General features: G+C 41.8%; 1 protein-coding gene across 1 annotated transcript in view; it reads right to left on the reverse strand.

Moving 5' to 3' along the window:
* SLC12A7 (solute carrier family 12 member 7) overlaps window positions 1–18,726 on the reverse strand; it is a 104,837-nt gene that overhangs the window by 56,603 nt on the left and 29,508 nt on the right. The window contains exons 9-16 of the mRNA XM_060253941.1: window positions 15,095–15,193; window positions 13,136–13,193; window positions 12,041–12,215; window positions 8,516–8,634; window positions 6,674–6,772; window positions 4,363–4,482; window positions 2,252–2,356; window positions 1,439–1,607 (exon numbers count right to left, since the gene is read on the reverse strand). Of these exons, the coding sequence (XP_060109924.1) occupies window positions 1,439–1,607; window positions 2,252–2,356; window positions 4,363–4,482; window positions 6,674–6,772; window positions 8,516–8,634; window positions 12,041–12,215; window positions 13,136–13,193; window positions 15,095–15,193 (944 nt within the window). The remainder of the gene's footprint in view (window positions 1–1,438; window positions 1,608–2,251; window positions 2,357–4,362; window positions 4,483–6,673; window positions 6,773–8,515; window positions 8,635–12,040; window positions 12,216–13,135; window positions 13,194–15,094; window positions 15,194–18,726) is intronic.

Consider the following 18,726-nt stretch of genomic DNA (forward strand, 5'->3'; position numbering starts at 1 on the left):
AGTAAAAAAAGAATTTAAAAGGTTATTATTTAACCCTTTAAACCATTTTAAAAAGTCATTTTAAAACTTGTTAAAAGATTTTCAATTTGGCCTATTTGTCTCGCTCTTTGCATTCTTTATAAACCTGGGAACAGAACCTAGCCACCTGTCTTGTTATTTTGTGGTTCCTATTTGGCAGAGGATAATCTAATTTGTGTTTATTTGATCTGCCAGGGAACCTTTCCAACAGCGGGCTAATAATTTCCCTTCGCCTCACTGTATGAAAAGAACAATTAAAATATATATGCTCCAGAGAATCTATTTCAGGCTGGGAACAGGAACAGAGCCTCTTTCTACCTCCCCTCTACTACCGCAGATGGCAGGGACATAGTCCTAGCTAAAATAAAGGCCCTTCTAATGTTGTGAGATTCAAGAAAGTATAGGCAGGTGGCGGGAGCAACTATGTATCTTCTGTTTGCTGAAGAGAAATAGTCTGGGGAACTGAGAATATCAGAGAATAGTGCTCTCTGCTTTACATGATTTTGCCTGGTCTATGCCAAGGTTTAGAAGGGCTTGGGGGGAAAACCCCAACCTCCTAATGGCAGCTTGGAATACTTGGAGCCAATTGCATTGAAATTGGTCGTGCAAGATAAGAGGGAACAGCCCTTTAGGATTTATGTTACCAGTGACCCATTTATATATAGAAAGAACACAGATTCTAGGCTCTACTCCAGTTATTTCTGTTTCCAAGTGGACCCAGGATTTTGATACACACTTGGGTACTTGGATGAATGTTCTGAGAAATCTGGATTGGACTCTCTCGAGCAGGACAAGGAGGAAGCTGAAGACCCCAGAAGTGTTCCATAAGCTAGCTGGGCCAGTGCCTTAGCTTTGAACAGGCGAAGTGCAGCTGGAGCATTGTAATTCCCCTGAGTCCAATAAAATTTCAGGATACTATTTGCTGATTCTCTCCTGCATCAGTGGCGCTGCTGTTATGGATTGTGTTGGAACCAGCAGCCTGCACCTCTGCTCCCAGGTATTTGAAACTAGATACTTATTCCAGCTGAATCTCCCAGCACCTAGCCCTTGTGTTTTTCCTGAAGACCATAACCTTAGCTTTCTGATAGTTAATTTTAAGATGTTCAATTTCACAATAAAAGGAGAACTTTTTCAGGACCTGTTTCAGCCCTATAGACGTTCTGGAGAGAATTATGGCATCATCCGCATACAATAGCATTTGGATGTGTCGATCTGCTAGTTTGGCGGGGGGAGAGGACTCATATTCATTAGTATTCATACAAGTGTGCTAAAATACTAAAATTAGCATATTCTAAAATCAGTACTTGCAATTTACTTAACTTTTATAGCAGCCAGTAAAGATACAAAGTGCTCTGATACATATATCTGAAAGCAATCTGTGACTATGCAAAAGTTGGGTTATTTCTTAGTTAATACATACTTCCTCAGCCTTTTGAGCTTCGGTGTATTTATCCAAGTATATTCCCGGAAGTACAGATCCCACAATGGTTAATCCTTTTCCAGCTTTCAATTGAGAAGTGAAAGAAAGCAGCCGTGGATGTTTGACTAACTGTTCTGAATCCAAATTCAGCAAAACCAAGACTTGAGGCCTGAAGGGATGATAAAGTACAGAATGAACACTACACTCTATTTGTGTGTTTATGTATTTTAACACACACATATGTTTCAGAATATGGAAGTACAGGATAAAATGGCTGTAGGGATGGAAATTCATATTATCTCTTGATGGAAAACCTGCAGATAAGGAGCTAATATGCAAGGAAAAAAGAAGAGGTCGAGGAGAACAAAAATTTAGAAAGAGAAAACCTGCAAACAGGTCACTGTCAGTGTTCCCTCTAAGCTGAGTTAGTGTGAGTTAGCTCACAGTTTTTTAGCCTCCGGCTCAGACATTTTTGTCTTAGCTCAGGAAAAATGGCAAACTAATTTATGCAGTAGCTCACAGCTTTAGTGCCAGTAACTCACAAAGTGGAATTTTTTGCTCAAAAGACTCCACTGCTTAGAGGGAGTATTGGTCAATATATGTTTTATTTTACAGTGCACAGGCTAAATCCAACACTTCTGAACAGAACCTTTTTTCAAAAGACCAAAATGTATATGTCCAACACTAAGAGAAATGATCAGAGGAAAAGAGAGCTTCTAACTATAAACACACAACCACATGTGTGGGTTTCCTCTTCTGAAATCATCTTCCTCAATGGTATTAATTAAGCAGTGGACTTACTCCAACTCTTACCTCCAGTTTTTGGTGTGAGGAGGGCCCTGCTCAACCCGAAGCAAAGCATAGCGAGCAGCATTCAAGGACAACCCCCGGATTCCATCTCCCCACTCTTTTTCAGCTCTTAAAAGGAGAGAGGTTTAATTGGCCAAGTATATCTTTTTATGCTATTATTTCCTTGTTACAGACAATAACACTCTTCAAAATTACAAACCGTTGTCACTAAAATTCTGCTCCAAATTACATACCTTTGTAACTTTTTTTTAAGAACCCTATTTTCCCTGACGTAAAATTTGTAAGAGAAAAATTTCAGATCTTTTCTAACACATGGCAGTATTTGAACACAGTGGAGAATTTAAAGGGATGATTATATTCACATTCAGTTGTGTCTCTTTCCAATGATACCAAGCTTTTATGGTCATTGCCATATCTTATGTGAGTCAAAGGCTAGAATGTGATCAGCCCTTCTATAGTTCACTTACTTTTTAATAGATGAGGCTGTAGGACAAACTAAGCTACAACATGGTTACCTATATAAAACCCACTCTACACTTATCCTTGATCATGTTCTGTGTGCCTGGATAAAATAATATTGCATCAGGGATCACACAGTTATATAGAGAGCTGTGTTCCTGTCTAGAAGAAAAAGAAGATATTGGCTTTATACCCCACCCTTCACTACCCAAAGGAGTTTCAGAATGGCTTACAATCTCCTTTCCCTTCTCCTCCCCGCAACACACCCTCTGTGAGGTAGGTGGGGCTGAGAGAGCTCTGACAGAAACTGCTCTTGAGCAGAAGCTTCTGACAGATGTATGATTGACCCAACCAAGGTAATTCCAGCAGGTGCAAATGGAGGAGTGGGGAATCAAACCCAGTTCTCCAGTTAAGAGCCTGCACACTTAACCACTACACCAAACTGTCTAGTTGCCTTACTGCAAAATCACAGAGAATTCTGCAAAGTGAGCAAGGAATAGCCTTACAAAAAACAATCTTACAAAAAAAAACTTGCAAAAAATATCTGCACAATATCTAAATGAGGCCATGAAGACAAGTATCATTAGTGTGCCCACACAGAAATGGCTCAAGACAACAGGTATGCAAAAATGACAACCACTGCCAGTTCCTTAGTTCTGGGAACTTTACCATACTCCATAACAGTCAAAGAGAGATATTTACCTCTACAAACAGAAGTAAATACACTTACCATGTTAATGAGCATTTTATTATTTATTACATTTGTGAATTGCCTAATCTCTGCTACTGCAGGGCTCTGGGCAATAGACAACATATGATTAAAAACATCAAAATCATAAAACAGAGGGTATAAACAAAACAATACAAGTCTAAAAAGTCAGATGGCAAGTTTTATAGTTGTTTCCCATTCCGGACTGCTGACCTCCTCACAGGTATGGGAAAAGAGGAACAGAGTACGTTTGGAGGAGGGGGAGGGTGCCAGCCAGTTTGAAAACTGTCGCTGCCCTCAAACAAAAAACCTGGCCGAACATCTCCTGCCTTACAGGCTTGTGGAATTGCATGAGGTCCCACAGGGCCCTGATGGTGTTTGACAGAGAGTTCCATCAGGTTGGGACCGGGGCCAAAAAGGCGTGGCCCTGGTTGAGGACAACTGAATGTCTCTGGGGCCAGGGACCACCAGCAGATTGCTATCCAGTGAGTGCACCACTGTCTGGGGACATACCAGAGGGGACGGTCCAATATATAAGTTGGTCCCTAGAAGCCAGCACAGCTGGCATAGCACAGGTTGTATTTGTGCTATTCCCATGATGTTCTCATCAGGACTCACGCTGCTGCACTCTGGATCATCTGGAGATTCAGGGTCAGTCTCAAGGGTAAGCCAGCATAAAGCAAGTTACAGTAGTCTAGTCTGGAGGTGACCATTGCGTGAATTACTATGGCTAGGTCCAGGCATCACAAGAAAGGGACCAATTGTGTGACTTGGCAATATGTGTAACTTGGGACTCCATATTCAAGGAGGCATCCAAAATCATGCCCAAACTCTCGACAGACTGTGTTGGTGTCAATTTCACTAATTTTTGCACAGCAGGAAGTTTCTTGCTAACTTTCTTATTGGAACATAATCATTAAAAATTCAAATAAATGTGCAGCCTTACCCTCTATATTCTATGTATTTATAAATGCACCCTGCTATTAGCATAGCAATCAAGGCGTAGTACCAAGAACATATGAACATCAAGGCAAGACACAAAGTCATCCCCAGGAATGAGAGTGTCCTGAAAGAAAAACAGATGCTTTGAACTGGGAACTTGAAAAACAAGAAGCCGTGTTGGTATGTAACTTTGGGTATTCTTAAATTGTTAATTTACTGAGTGCAAGAGCCACAGCAGTTAATACAATAAAATGGTAAAATTATCACAATGCATACAACCAGTAATATAAGCATAACATCTTAAGATACTAGGAAACTTGGAGTACGATGAGATGTTCAGACTGTTCCCCACTACGTAATTCCACAGAGAGGGCTTGATTGGTAGATCAGATTTCATGATTTTGAGCTTGACAATAATTTTAATCAGAAACATTTACAGTGCCATCTGAAGCAACGTTAAAAGGTAAAGGTAGTCCCCTGTGCAAACACCAGTCGTTTTCAACTTTGGGGTGACGTTGCTTTCATGTTTTCACAGCAGACTTTTTACGGGGTGGTTTGCCATTGCCTTCCCCAGTCATCTACGCTTTCCCCTCAGCAAGCTGGGTACTCATTTCACCGACCTTGGAAGGATGGAAGGCTGAGTCAACCTGGAGCCAGCTTCCTGAACCAGCTTCTGCTGGGATCGAACTCAGGTCATGAGCAGAGGGCTCCGACTGCAGTACTGCAGCTTTATCACTCTGTGCCACGGGGCAAAGTTACACCCCTCTAAAACCACTGAAGTCAATCAGCTTAGGAAGGGTGTAATGCTGCTTAAGGAGACACTGTCACTCTCCAACATACAGCCCTATGGTGTGCTGACTGGGGAGATGAGGAAGGCAAGGGGAGGGAGAGGACTGGATTCAAAATGGTCAGAAGTCTATTTGCTTCCTCAAGTTTAGGAGGGGACACAGAGATGTGAATGCCACTGGTGGTTCAGCAGGTGCAAATACGAAACCCTAGGGAGCTTGCTGGCAACCCTTGGAAGGAAGACTGGACTGAGGCAATGGTGGTGCCTCAGGACTGGACTGCCACCACCAACCTGGGTCATGCTGGATTGTCTATGAGCCCCAAGGACCTTAGGGGGCATGGAGGGAACCAGATTCATCCAAGTGCCAAAGCCAGCTGGGTTCCTGGAAATGACTGTTTTTAAAGAAGCAACCAACATGCAATATTGAACAACAGCTCCTTGTTAAGAGGAAGGCAGATATTTAGGTCCCAACCAGCCAGCCAAGGAACCAGTAAAACTCCTTCCTGGCCCTGTCAACTGGCAGCCAGCCAATTGAAAGGAAATGAAAAGGAAATAAAAATGACAGAGAGAGAGAGAAGGTGAGACATTAAATGCTAAACTTTACAGCTAAACTTGCCCAGCTCTCTTCTCTCATACAAAAAACAACCCTTACATTTTGTTCTGAGCACCTAAAATTGACAAACAGCTTATGTCATGAAAATTTGTTCAATGAAATATATTATTAGTACCTATATTCATTTTAACAATACCTATTGTGCTCTCATTTATAATTATGTATCCTCGTGTTCCTCTAGAGTAATGGGAACAATTAATGGGAAACCCTCTCATTTCTCACTTTTAATGCTGAAAAATCAAGGCCCCTGCTGTGAGCAGAATGACAGGCCTACATGAGGACCATGAGAATATATGCCAAATATTTGTTTTTGTTCTTCAAATAATAGATATTTTGAACGTTGAGATAAAAAGTACACATTAGAAAAGCTTGTAGATTACACAGCATTTCCAACAAGTCCTAGAATAATGGCTATGAATATATGTCAGTTTATGTGGTGTCAGATACAAGTGACAAATAATTAATTTCCCCTTTAAGTCAGATTAGATCAAATTTGGGGCAAATATTAGGCCATAACCACTTCCATATATTAGGGTGGGAATTTATTTTGGTTGGACCACATAGTAAGTTCCAGTGACTGAAGAGATTTCCATCAGTGGAATGAGACTTCCTTGCCTCCTCTACCTTGCTGCAGCCTGAAATGCCCCCCAAAATCGACTTGGGGGCAGGGGAGTCAGATGTCTACAGAGGCAAAAATCACTCCCTCCTCCCTTTAGTAGATATCCACTGCTGGATTTCTGTCCCATGTTGAATGAAATTCACATAATACAGCAACAAAGCATAACATCAAGGCATACCCTGTAAACAAAATATAATGTTCTATGAGTCTATAAAACAACATGAAAACACACACCAAATATGTCTTTTTTAGTCCTTCAAACAATGGAATTTATAAAGGACATGTACAGAACATACCAGTGATAATACTTGAAACGAGGTCTCCAATTTGGTGTACGCAGAAGAGTCTGTACTGCACATGCCAAGTTTACAAACAGATAGCACATTAGGAAAAACCTGCAAAGAAAAACATATTTCCAATTTAAAAGAATACCTCCATTTTTGCGAGTCTCCAGAACAAAGATCAAAGCAAAAGGGAATAGAACTATGCAAAGAGTTTGTGAACCTGTCTCTGACTCTCCTCTTCTGTACACTGCCTGACCCATTCAAGGTGAGTTTGGTAGGTAACAGAGGGTTTTCCCCATTCTTGGCTCTCTAGGCTCTAGAAGTCCCTGCCCCAAGAAGTCTAGACAGCCCCTTCTTGTTGGCCTGGATAGTAAAGACAGTTCTTTTCTAGAGCAATGTTTCCTAACCTTTTTGGTATGGCGGCCTACAAGACCAAATTAACTTGGTATGGCAATCCACAAGTAGGCACCATTCAACAGAATTGCAAAAGCATGGAACCCACTTGCATAGGCTTCACTTTGGATCAAGAGCCAGAGGTTGGGAAACACTGTTTTAGATGAGGATCTAAGATGAAGATTTTTTTTTTTTTTTACATTTTAAAGCTGGGGTCTGGGTTTCACTTTACTTGCTTAGTTTTATTGCCCTTTCTGCCAAATTGTATATGGGGTGTGTGTTGTGTATGTGTAACGCTTTAGGTTGCTGCCATGCAGGGCTTTTTTTTGTAGCAGGAACTCCTTTGCATAATAGGCCACACACCCCTGTTGTAGCCATTCCTCCTGGAGCTTACAGTAGGCCCTGTAAGAAGAGCCCTGTAAGCTCTTGGAGGATTGGCTACATCAGGGTGTGTGGCCTAATATGCAAAGGAGTTCCTGCTACAACAAAAGCCCTGCTGCCACGTATCTTGTGGAATTTTGCTGGGCATAAGCACAGTAAATGTACAAATGTTCCCAAAGGGCAATGAGTGACATAACATTCCAAAAAGGCAGAGGCCATTTCAAGGCATATACAACAAAGTCAGTCCTATGTAGGTTAAGAGGAGAGTTCACCTTTGATCATGGGGAATTAGATGGTACAGCTGACAAGAGGCTTCTGCTGTAAACAGAATCCCTGTGTGGAAACCACCTGATAATGTCCTTCTGTTTCCCCATCCTGCTTCATAAAATTAGTCACTGTTGATGCAGAAACACATGATGCAATGAAGTCAGGATACAAAGGAAATGATACTCTATCTTGGAGAAGGAGAAGGAGAAGAGGGAGCCTCAACACAGGTGATGTAGTATGTGCAATCATCAGCCAGCTAAGAAACTGCTGTACTTGTTTGGTATAGTGATGCGGGAAAGCCACTTTGGTACAGTGGTTAAATGCACAGACTCTAATCTGGAAGAACTGGGTTTGATTCCCCATGTAGCTGCTGAGTGACCTTGGGTCACCAAAGAGTTCTCACAGAGTTGTTCTCTCAAGAGCAGCTCTCTGAGAGCTCTCTCAGCCCCTACCTACCTCATAGGGTATCCATTGTGGAGAGACAAAGTGAAGGAGATTGTAAGCCACTCTGAGACTCTGAAAGAAGGGCAAGGTATAAATCCAATCTCCTTCTTGTCTGACTGGTCTTCTTGCTTCTTTTTAAATTATAGCACTCCTCCCCCAACAGCTTATAACTGCTGGTTCTCCCCACCCAGCCCCATCAACAATGTGACTCCCTTCCCAGCATCCCATGGAGCCTAAATTAAGGACTGGAAGAACCAATTCAGAATCATCACCATACAGATCTATATTTTATTTCCATTTTATTTAAAGTGACATGTATTTCAATAAATTGCAAGAAAGTGCTGTTCAAACGTTGCTGTGAATACTTACATAGAAAGAATGGGAGCCACGCTGTCCAAGGAAGCTATAAGGATGCCTGTTTCACAGATAAAAGCAGTAAGAAGCAAAGCCCATGTGGGTTCTCCGTTTGCTTTCCCGTGACCAAATACCTATTTGCAGGAAAGAGGAGCAATGTCGGGTTTAAACCTCAAGCACCATAAAATTCAAACCAATTGACTCTTTTCCAATTCAAAATATTTTCCCTAGTTGCCTATAAGTTAGAAGAAGAAGAGGAGAGAACGGATTTATACCCCACCCTTCAGTACCCAAAGGAGTCTCAGAGCGGCTTACCATCTCCTTTCCCTTCCCCTCCTCACAACAGACATCTTGTTGTAAGGTAGATGGGGCTGAGAACTCTGACAGAAACTGCTCTTGAAAAAACAGCTCTGACAGTTATGACTGACCCAAGGTCACTCCAGCAGCTGCATGCGGAGAATCAAACCCAAGTCTCCAAGATAAGAATCTGCACATGTAACCACTACACCAAACTGGCCACCTCAAAATATTTTAGACAATTGTCCTGTGCCAAATTTGTGATTTTGAAGAGTTCATTTTTTTGATATTTTGCACAAAAACATACAATAAAAATTAAAGCTGCCTGAGATCGCTTCTAGATCTCACACGCATCTCACATTGGATCTAGTTGCAGGGGCCTGGAAAAACTAAAGGGAACCCCCCCCCCCCCCAATCATCTCCCCCAAAGGCTCTTTTTAATTTTTCCAGTGGGAAACTTGGGGAAACACTAAAAAAAACTGCTGTAAAATATTCCTCTTTTGGAAAAATGTGAAAGGTTTTACTCAAAATGAAACCTACAGCACAAAGGGAAGAAGAAGAAGAAGAAGAAGAAGAAGAAGAAGAAGAAGAAGAAGAAGAAGAAGAAGAAGAAGAAGAAGAAGAAGAAGAAGAAGAAGAAGAAGAAGAAGAAGAAGAAGAAGAAGAAGAAGAAGAAGAAGAAGAAGAAGAAGAAGAAGAAGAAGAAGAAGAAGAAGAAGAGGAGATTGAATTTATGCCCTGCCCTTCACTTGGAGTCTCAGAGCAGCTTACAACTGCCTTCCCTTCCTCTCCCCACAACAGACCCCCTGTGAGGTAGGTGGGGCTGAGAGAGCTCTGAGAGAGCTGTGACTGACTCAGGGTCGCCCAGCAGGCTGCATGTTTTCCTGGGGGAATGAGGTGGAACAGAGTTCCGGAACCTATTTGTGGAAACAAAATTCATCAAAAATGTTTGAAAGTTCATGAGGGGCACTTCAGTGTTTCTCCTTCATCTCCCTTGAGAGTTCCAGCACCACTTTTCCCAGAAAAAAGCCCTGCACAGGTAGCAGACGCTGCAGAAGTTCGCCATTGAGTGCTCTTGCAATTCTGCTTGTATAAAACAAAGGCATGTAAACCTTTAAATTTCATAATGTCAAAAGGAACAATTTTATATGCTAAGTTACAAATAATGCATTATATCTACATATGAGGCATTATTTGTAACAGCATATACAATTGTTCCTTTTGACATTATTATGAAATTTAAAGGTATACATGGCTTTGTTTTATACTAGCAAAATTGGGCATGAAATGAACTATGAACCAGAATGCATGCATAAATCTGATCGGTTTGTGGTTCATTTTGAACCATTTTGGGAGAAAGTGCCTCCCACAAACCCTTCCGAATCTCCCATGGAGGTCTGTTAAGTTCAGAAAGGGTTCATTCCTTCCCTCCAAGCCTCGGCTTCCCTAGGAGCCTTGCTGCCCCAGAGCACCTGGGGAAGCCGATCCAAGGAGGGAAGGCAGTTTAAATTGCCCGCCTCCAAACCTCAGTTTCCCTAGGTGCCCTACAGCTGCAGGGCATGCTTGGGGAAGCCATGGGGAGGCAGTTTAAACTACCTTCCCTCCCCAGCTCAGCTTCCTCAGGTGCCCCGCTGTTGTGCAGCACCTGGGGAAGCCGATCCAGGCAGTTTAAACTGTCCCCCTCCATGCCTTGGCTTCCCTAGGCACCTAGGCTTCAAGTGCCTTCCCTCCCCAGATCAGCTTCCTCAGGTGCCCCGTGGGTGGGAAATTTGGGGAAGTTGATCCTGGGAGCGAAGGCACTTCAAGCTGCCTTCCCTCAGAGCCCCGGCTGAGCCTGCAGGGAGATGTCTCCTCACAAGATCAGTTGATTGCTAGGCTGTCCAGATTCAACCAGGCAGCCCAGCTAAGCCTACAGGGAGGCCTCTCTCCAAGTTTTCTTTGTTTCACCTGCTAGCCTGCCAAGGCTGGGTCTCTCCATAGACACAGTGGAGAGATTGTGCTGCATGTGCAGCGTGACTCCTGAGAAGGGCTTTAAAATGTAAACCCCTTCTCTCTAGAGTTGTGCCCGAAGTGCTGGCATGATCTCTCCATTGTATCCTATGGAGAGATCCTGAGCCAGAGAAAGGAAGGGGCGGCATTCCCTCCTCCAGCCATGGGCGGCCACTGCAGGCTGGTTGGAGAAGGAAGAGCTGGCATTTAAATGCCTCCCCCCTCTCCCCCAGCTGCTGTCTTAGTGTCCCCAGCCAGAATAGGGAATAGGAGGTAGAGTGGGCCAGTTTCACTCCCCTGGCTTCCAAGCCCAGGGGAGTGAAAGTGACCTGCACTCTGTCCACTTCACTTCTCCATCTGGCTGCTGAGGAGTGTCGGCTGGAGAAAGGAAAGGAAGGGAGAACCTGCCCAAGAAACCTTGCCCAAGGGGAACTGAGCTCTGAAGGCATTTCGGGGCTAAGGACCAGTCGAACTGAATGGACCACAAAATGGTTTGGGCAATCAAACAAACCACGAACCAAAATGAAAAACCAGTTTGGACAATAAAACGAACCATGAACCAACATGAACCACCATTTTGCTGGTTCTTGACCATCCCTAATTATAGGTTATTAAAGCAGTAAAATAAGTTTACATTTGATAACAAAATAAGTACTGCATATAGCTCAATATTATCTCAAATTCCTCCCCCCCCCCCCCCCGGGGCAGGAAAAAATAAAACAAGGAAAAACTTAATTTCTAAAAATTGTACATCTCTGCCTCTGGAAGAGCTAAACGTCAAAAATTCTTTGTTTTTGAGATCAGGATTTCTGCTGGTCTTAGCAGTGGGACTTCTTTCCAGGCCCTGCCCTGCTCACCTCTCCCTGTAGGGGGAGTGCATGAGAAAGACTAGGCAGACCGTGGGCCCCAAACCTGCTCCCAATCTCTCCCTTGGAAGAGCACTTGAGGAGGGGGAGATGGACACCGTCAAGCTCCAAGTTACAGCTCTTGTAATCCAAAAGACACTGAGTCTCCTTCTTGCAAACTCTTGGCAGTACAGAATGTTTCTCATATTCAAAGAGGCTCCGCCCTTGGAACCACAAAATTCAGAGGAACTTTATCGGTCAAGTCCAACTGATCACAAAGGCAACAAGGGTAAAACCTTTGTTTAGACCACTGCACAAAAGCATCATTTAGTTACATCTGATGCTTTCATTCTGCTGCAAAACTGTAAAAGCACTGAAAATAGTGAAGGCAATAAGGGAGGAAACTTACTTGGAGAAACGGTATAATGCCATCTCTGGCAATAGCCTGGAGCAGCCGGGGAGCTCCAGTGAGGCTCTGGAGGCCAGCCCCACACGTGGAAAAGAAAGATCCGATTACAATAACCCAAGGAGAGGGCCATGCCAATGTACCGATGACTAAGTTTCCATTAACTCCTTCTCCAAATCTTGTGGGGGAAGATGACATGCAGTGTTATAAAAGAAAGAAGAATTAACAAATATATCAATCTATCAGCCTTTTCATCCATGTCATGAAAATGTGGGGCTAAACTGCTTTTAGAAAACATGAATACATAGATACACACAGAAATGTTTCAGGATGAATAAAAAAGACGATTAAGAAATGGCAGCTGATATCGGTTTCAAATAAGAGCTGATTTTTCAATCATTCTGGGCTCACTTCTGGATTAAAACATCTCATACTGCATGGCAATTAATGTACATATCCTCTACAGGTGGATGTACTATTCTTTATAAAAAATAGGGAGAATTCTTAGTCACATAAAATACACAGCACAAATCAGCAGCACAGAAATTTAGAATCACAGAGTTGGAAGGGACTTCCAGGGTAATCTAGTCCAACCCCCCTGCACAAAGCAGGAAAATCACAAGTACCTCCCCGAGCCCTCATTCTCATGATCTGCCTAAGTCCACAGAATTAGCATTGCTGTCAGATGGCCATCCAGCCTCTGTTTAAAACCCTCCAAAGGGAAGTCCACCACCTACCAAGGAAACCTGTTCCACCGAGGAACTGCTCTGTCAGGAAATTCTTCCCAACTCTTTTAATTTCAACCCAGTGGTTCTGGTCTGACCTTCTGGGGTAACAGAAAACAACACTGCACCATCCTCTATATGGCAGCCCTTCAAGTACTCGAAGAAAGTGATCATATCACCTCTCCAGGCTAAGCATACCCAGCTCCTTCAACCTCTCCTCATTGAACTTCGTCTCCAGACCCCTCACCACCTTCATTGCCCTCCCCCGAGTATGTTCCAGCTTGTCTATATCCTTATTAAATTGTGGTGCCCAAAACTGAATACTCTCCTTGAGGTCTAACCACAGCAAAGCATAGAATTTAACATTACTCACTTGTCCCTCAAGACCACACCTTCTATACAGGCTCCGAAAAGGATTATACAAGACAAATCTGTGATTAAGACTAAAGGAACTTTACAGGCATAAAAAATGGAAGAAAAAAGGGAGGTGTGCAGGTACATTGGGAAGCACAGCATTAAGGCACAGCAGAATCCAAAAGAGGCTAAGTACCTTTAACTTCTATTGATTTAAGTGGGGAAATTATATGCTTGCTACTGAAAACTGTAGAAAGTACTCAGTAAGGAAAGTTTAAAAACAGGCAAAATATTACCCATCTCCTGCAGGCTGAAGGAGTGCAGTCCAAGAAGGCCTGTGATTTTGCTGCAGTGATGAACTTTCTTTTGGAACCAGGCCCTTTATATGAAAAATCCTTATCTTGGTATTATTCTATTGGTGTACTGGAAGGAATCGGAAAGTTCTATCACATAGTTTGGACATTTGTTAATAATTTGGTAATGCCTTCTGCGTTTGTTTCAGGTTTTGTTGAAGAATGTCATAAAAGCACTGCCGTAAATTATTTCTGGTACGGGCAGATGTTGAATGTAAGCTCAGATATTGCAGAGAACAGCTCCATACAGTGGTAGCTGGTTTTGTGCTCTGCCAGTTGCTGGATTGTGTTTATCTATATGATTGTGGGACTGAATCAACTGGAAAGGTGAGGAGGCAGGAATTTTACAGGGTATATTTCACTCATGGGTCCATTCTCGCCCACAGGAGGTAAACCTGTGTCTGGGCTGTACCACCTCAGATTGCAAGTGGGGGCTTATAGGGCTGAACGAATAGGCAGATCAGAAATTGGCTCAGCATAGAATATTACGCATATTATGGTAGAATGTTTCTCCCTGAAATCTAGTTTTCTATACACAAAGAATTTGTTGTAGTACGTCATGGCAGTCCTCAAGTGCAATCAGTAATGGTAGAGCCCAGATATGAGTGAGAAATATGTTGTCTTTGCAGTTGATACAAAGAAATTTCTAGTTTACAGCGTAACCGGTCATTAATTCCTATATGGTAGAAAGGTGGCTAATAAATGTTTTAAATCAATAAATAGCTTTAGGAGTATGCACATAAAGGCACTAGGTACACTTTATTCTATGCTGCTAGTTGCTCTGGGTTATGGCGTGCATCTATAATGGATGCCTACAACAAGTTCAGTTGATGAGTGTTTTGATAGGCATATTCACCAGAGGCATTTGGGCAAATCTGCCTTGCTGGACTGAAGCAACTGTTGTCAGTTTAACCATCAGAATCCCTGTTCTGTTGACATAAATTCAAGAACGACAAACACTTCATTGGGAATTGCTGCCCATGCAACAGCCACTGCCTGATCTCCTCCAGGAAACAGCAGCAGTTCTGTAGGCAGACTAGGTTTTGCCAGGGCTTTTTCTTGGGGGGAGCACAACAGAACAGAGTTCCAGGACCTCTTCATGGAAACAATTTTTTTTTTTTAAAAAAAGTTTAAAAGTTCATGAGGGGCACACACACGTTTCTCCTTCATTTCCAGGAAGCACCTCTTTTTACAGAAAAAAAGCCTTGGCTTTATTTATTTTCACACATATATAAAATGAAAAAAGGTAAGAAACAAAAGAAATTTAGTTGGGATTTTTATTGTTACATGTATCTGTTCCTGACATATATAAGAATGTAAAACTTTTAAACAAACAGTTTCATAATGGTATTTATAAAACTGTAACCACACTCAAGGTAAGTCTGCAATGTCTTCACTTAACAATCCAACTTAAATTTGTTTAGCAGATAAGCTAGGGTGGGTTTATCCATCTTTGTTCTTTTCCCGCTATAACAGTTGTTGATCTTTCAAGACTTCATGAATGACAGATTTTGCTGCTGTGATCCCTTTAGCTGTCTCAAAGCAAAAGTCAACCACTCAATCAGAGTATATGCAAACCAAGAGGTATGAAAGTGGGATATGTTAAAATTGTGTTAAAAGGATACAGATAAATGATGTTGTGGAAATGGCCAAAATTGTTCCAGTAGGAATGGATTTCTGGGCATCCCGAAGATCACCGGACCTATTTGAACCTGCCATGATACCTAACATTCAAAAATAAAATATGCGTTCATATTATGTATGTTCATAACTGAAGAAAAATGGAGAGCAGAGGAGACTGCATTTGTGTATATTGATCCAACATAAAAAATTACAGTATCAGCATTAAGCTAATGTGCCAATATAACTGTATTTAATCATTTCAAACTTCTGGGATATCATCCCTCAGATGGAGAGATGGAAAGATGAGCAATGAAATGGCAGCATCAAGATGGAGTGGCTGGCCCGAACCTGGATAGCCCAGCCAAGCCCATCTACCAGATCTCAGAAGCTAAGCAGGGTTGACTGGATGGGAGATTTCCTTGAAGTACTGAGTCATCACCAGAGGTCACCACAACTTCCAGGTGCACACACTCAATGCCCCCCCCTAAAATATACAAAAATAAAATAAAATAAAACAAAGATGGAGTGACTGGATGTCACTGTAAAGCCTAGAGAAGCAGCAAAGAACTGGCAACACAGGGGGGATACAGAGTTTATGTCTGTGCAGTCTGCACAATGTCAGTCCTTCAAGGATCACAAGTCTGATTGGCTTTAGAGCTATGATAAATAACTGATGGGGGGAGCTTCATGTAAATTGAACAAACAAACTGATAAAGGGTAGGGAAGAGATTTTTATTTCTGCTTGAACCTTACATACTCATAATCTAATGTAATATTGCTAGGTTTCCTTTAACGGGTTACACTGAATGTACATTTCATACAGCTAGAAAGAAAGCCTTGATAAAATCACTGATCCTCACCCCTCTTAAAGAAAACATGCCCAGCTGCGGTTTGAGTGAAGGGGAGCTCATCCATTATCAGAAGATACATACACAAAGAAACACCAACTTCCATACTTTGGAAATGGATGAAAAAGAGAAGGGAGAGTCTAAAGCAAAGTTGGAACTGCAAGCATTCAGGTTATGCTGTACTGGAAACTGGCACTGTACTGAAATATATATGGCAGTAGGAATATGGCCCTTTGTGAAGAAAAATACAACAGGCTCTAGAAAAAGGCTCTGAGTGAGTGTCCCTCCACCCTTGCTGTCTTTCCACCCACCCAAGTGAAGATATTCACTCCCCCTCCATCTCAAGAGGATCTGATCTCTGCCATCTGGAGAGTAGTTGTAATTCTGAGTGATATCCAGCCCTCACCTGGGGATTGGCAACAATGGATGCCAACACTCGCTGTCATAGGGGACCTGCTGCTGAACAGGAGCAAGCAGCCAGGCCTAGGGTAGCCAACCTCCAGGTGGAGCCTGAAGATCTCCTGGTATCACAACTGAACTCCAGACACAGATCTCTCCCCCCTGGAGAAAATAACTGCTTTGGCAGGTGGACTCCATGCATTCTATTCAGCTGAGGTCTCTCCCTTTACTGACAGAATCAACTTTGGCTGCCTAGCAACAGCCTCTGGCTGTTCCTCTTCCCCAGTGGCCCAATCCTCGTCTGTCCTGGGGTGACGCAGAGGGAGGGAGAGAGTGACAGGAAAGTGGTGGCCGCCAGGGCCTCTGAGGAAATGCTCCTGGCAGGGTCAAGCCTTTCTGCATAGTCACATTACCATCTTCATTCCCTGTCTCTTGACCATTTACCTCTTGCTGCTGCCTACCTTTTCTTCCAAATGCCACAAAGAGTGGGTAGGCAACAGTGCGCAGGAGAGATGAGTGGGCCTAGTCAATGGCATGCGAGTTCTCTTGAGTGGTGGTTGATGCGCCAATCACTGAAGGAGTGCACATCACAGCCAATGGGAATGCTGTATTTGGCCAATTCCACTAGGGAATTATTATGATGATTCTGCCGGAGACGTTTCCAGTGCACCACAATTCATATCGATACTTTTTAGCCAACTGACTATTATCAGAACAATTATTACCCTGGCTAATCTACCAAGTGCCACGTTTATTCTCTGCATGAAAGGAATTCATTTAATTTCTTCCATTACTTACAAGAATCAAAGCTGCACAGAATAAGAAAAAAATTATATTTTTTCAGGCATGAAAAGAGATGCTGACAAAATTCCAGTTCATTCTCTCTTCTGGCAGCCATGCTAAAAATAACATACACTGGTCTCATGCTGTGTACCCAAAACACGTATTCTTTACCAAGAAAAGCCAACTGTACAGTCAAGAAGAAAATTACCAAAGGCCTTAAGTGAACAAGCAGAAGTTCAGAAAAGGAAGAACTCTTATGAAAATATCGACTTGTAATAACATAAAAGAAAATTGTTACAAAATGTTGTATAGATGGTATATGACACCAAAAAAACTGTCGAAAACAAATAATCAGATGTCTGATTGATGTTGGAAATGTAAAAAACATGAAGGGTCCTTCTACCATATGTGGTGGACTTGTGAAAGGGCTGTACAATATTGGCAAATGATCCAGCAAGAAATGTCAAAGACTTTGGGATACAAAGTGAAGGCACCAGAAATCTTTTTGTTGGGATTACAAATAGAAAATTTTCCGAAGCAAGACAGAACATTACTTTGGTACATGCTTTCAGCTGCACGGACATTGTATGCGCAGTTGTGGAAGCAAAATAAAATTCCAGAAAAATGGGATTGGGTTATGAAAACTATGCACTGGAGTGAAATGGACAAATTAACAAGAACACTAAAGGAACTTGATATGGAAAAATTTAATAATGAATGGCGAAAGTTTCAGAACTATGTGGAAGAACATTGGAGAGTGAAAGGACACTTGGTGATATTTGATAATGGATAACTTGTTTATCAGCTATTTTTAATTTACTGAGACAAGAATGATAGTTAAAATGAGAGTATGAGAAAATATTTTGTTCTTTCTTAAAAGATTATAATAAGATAGATAATATGACCTAATTTAGTAATATATTGGATCATTAATCGAATAAGGTAATAACCATAAAAAAATATAAGTTCCTTTTTTCTTTTAAAACAGTTTTTTTAAAATGTTAAATTATCTTTATTGCTTTTATATTGTAAGTAACACTGGGGAAGTCTTGAAAGGGAGGAGGGGAGGTGGAAAATGTGATGAAACATATTGACTTTTATTTGAGAGAAGTAAATTAAATAGTGATATAATATGTTGTAGAATAATACAAATTGTTTTTACAAAAAAAAAAAGCAGAAGTTCAGAAAAAAACCAAACTTGCATAGGTTTATGTTTTGAATTTTACATTTTATTTATTTATTTATTTAGGATTTATATCCCACCCTTCCCACAAGTGGCTCAGGGCGGCTTCCAACAATTAGTCAAACATAAAAATTGAACAATATTTAAATATGTAAACAGTTAAACATTTAAAACAGATAAAACCTTAAAAACTCATAAACAATCCAAATATATATAAAACAGAAGTCTGGCAAGCTACATTGAGTTCTCATCTTAGCTAGATGTAAGCTAGCCGGAAGAGGGTCGTCTTACAGGCCCTGCGGAACTGAACAAGGTCCCGCAGGACCCTCATCTCCTCCGGCAGCTGATTCCACCATATAGGGGCCATAAACTATCAAGGCTGTCAACTTGAAACAAACACTGGCCGATACAGAAATTCAAT

Source organism: Heteronotia binoei, chromosome 14 (assembly GCF_032191835.1).
Source record: "Heteronotia binoei isolate CCM8104 ecotype False Entrance Well chromosome 14, APGP_CSIRO_Hbin_v1, whole genome shotgun sequence".
Lineage (NCBI taxonomy): Eukaryota > Metazoa > Chordata > Lepidosauria > Squamata > Gekkonidae > Heteronotia > Heteronotia binoei.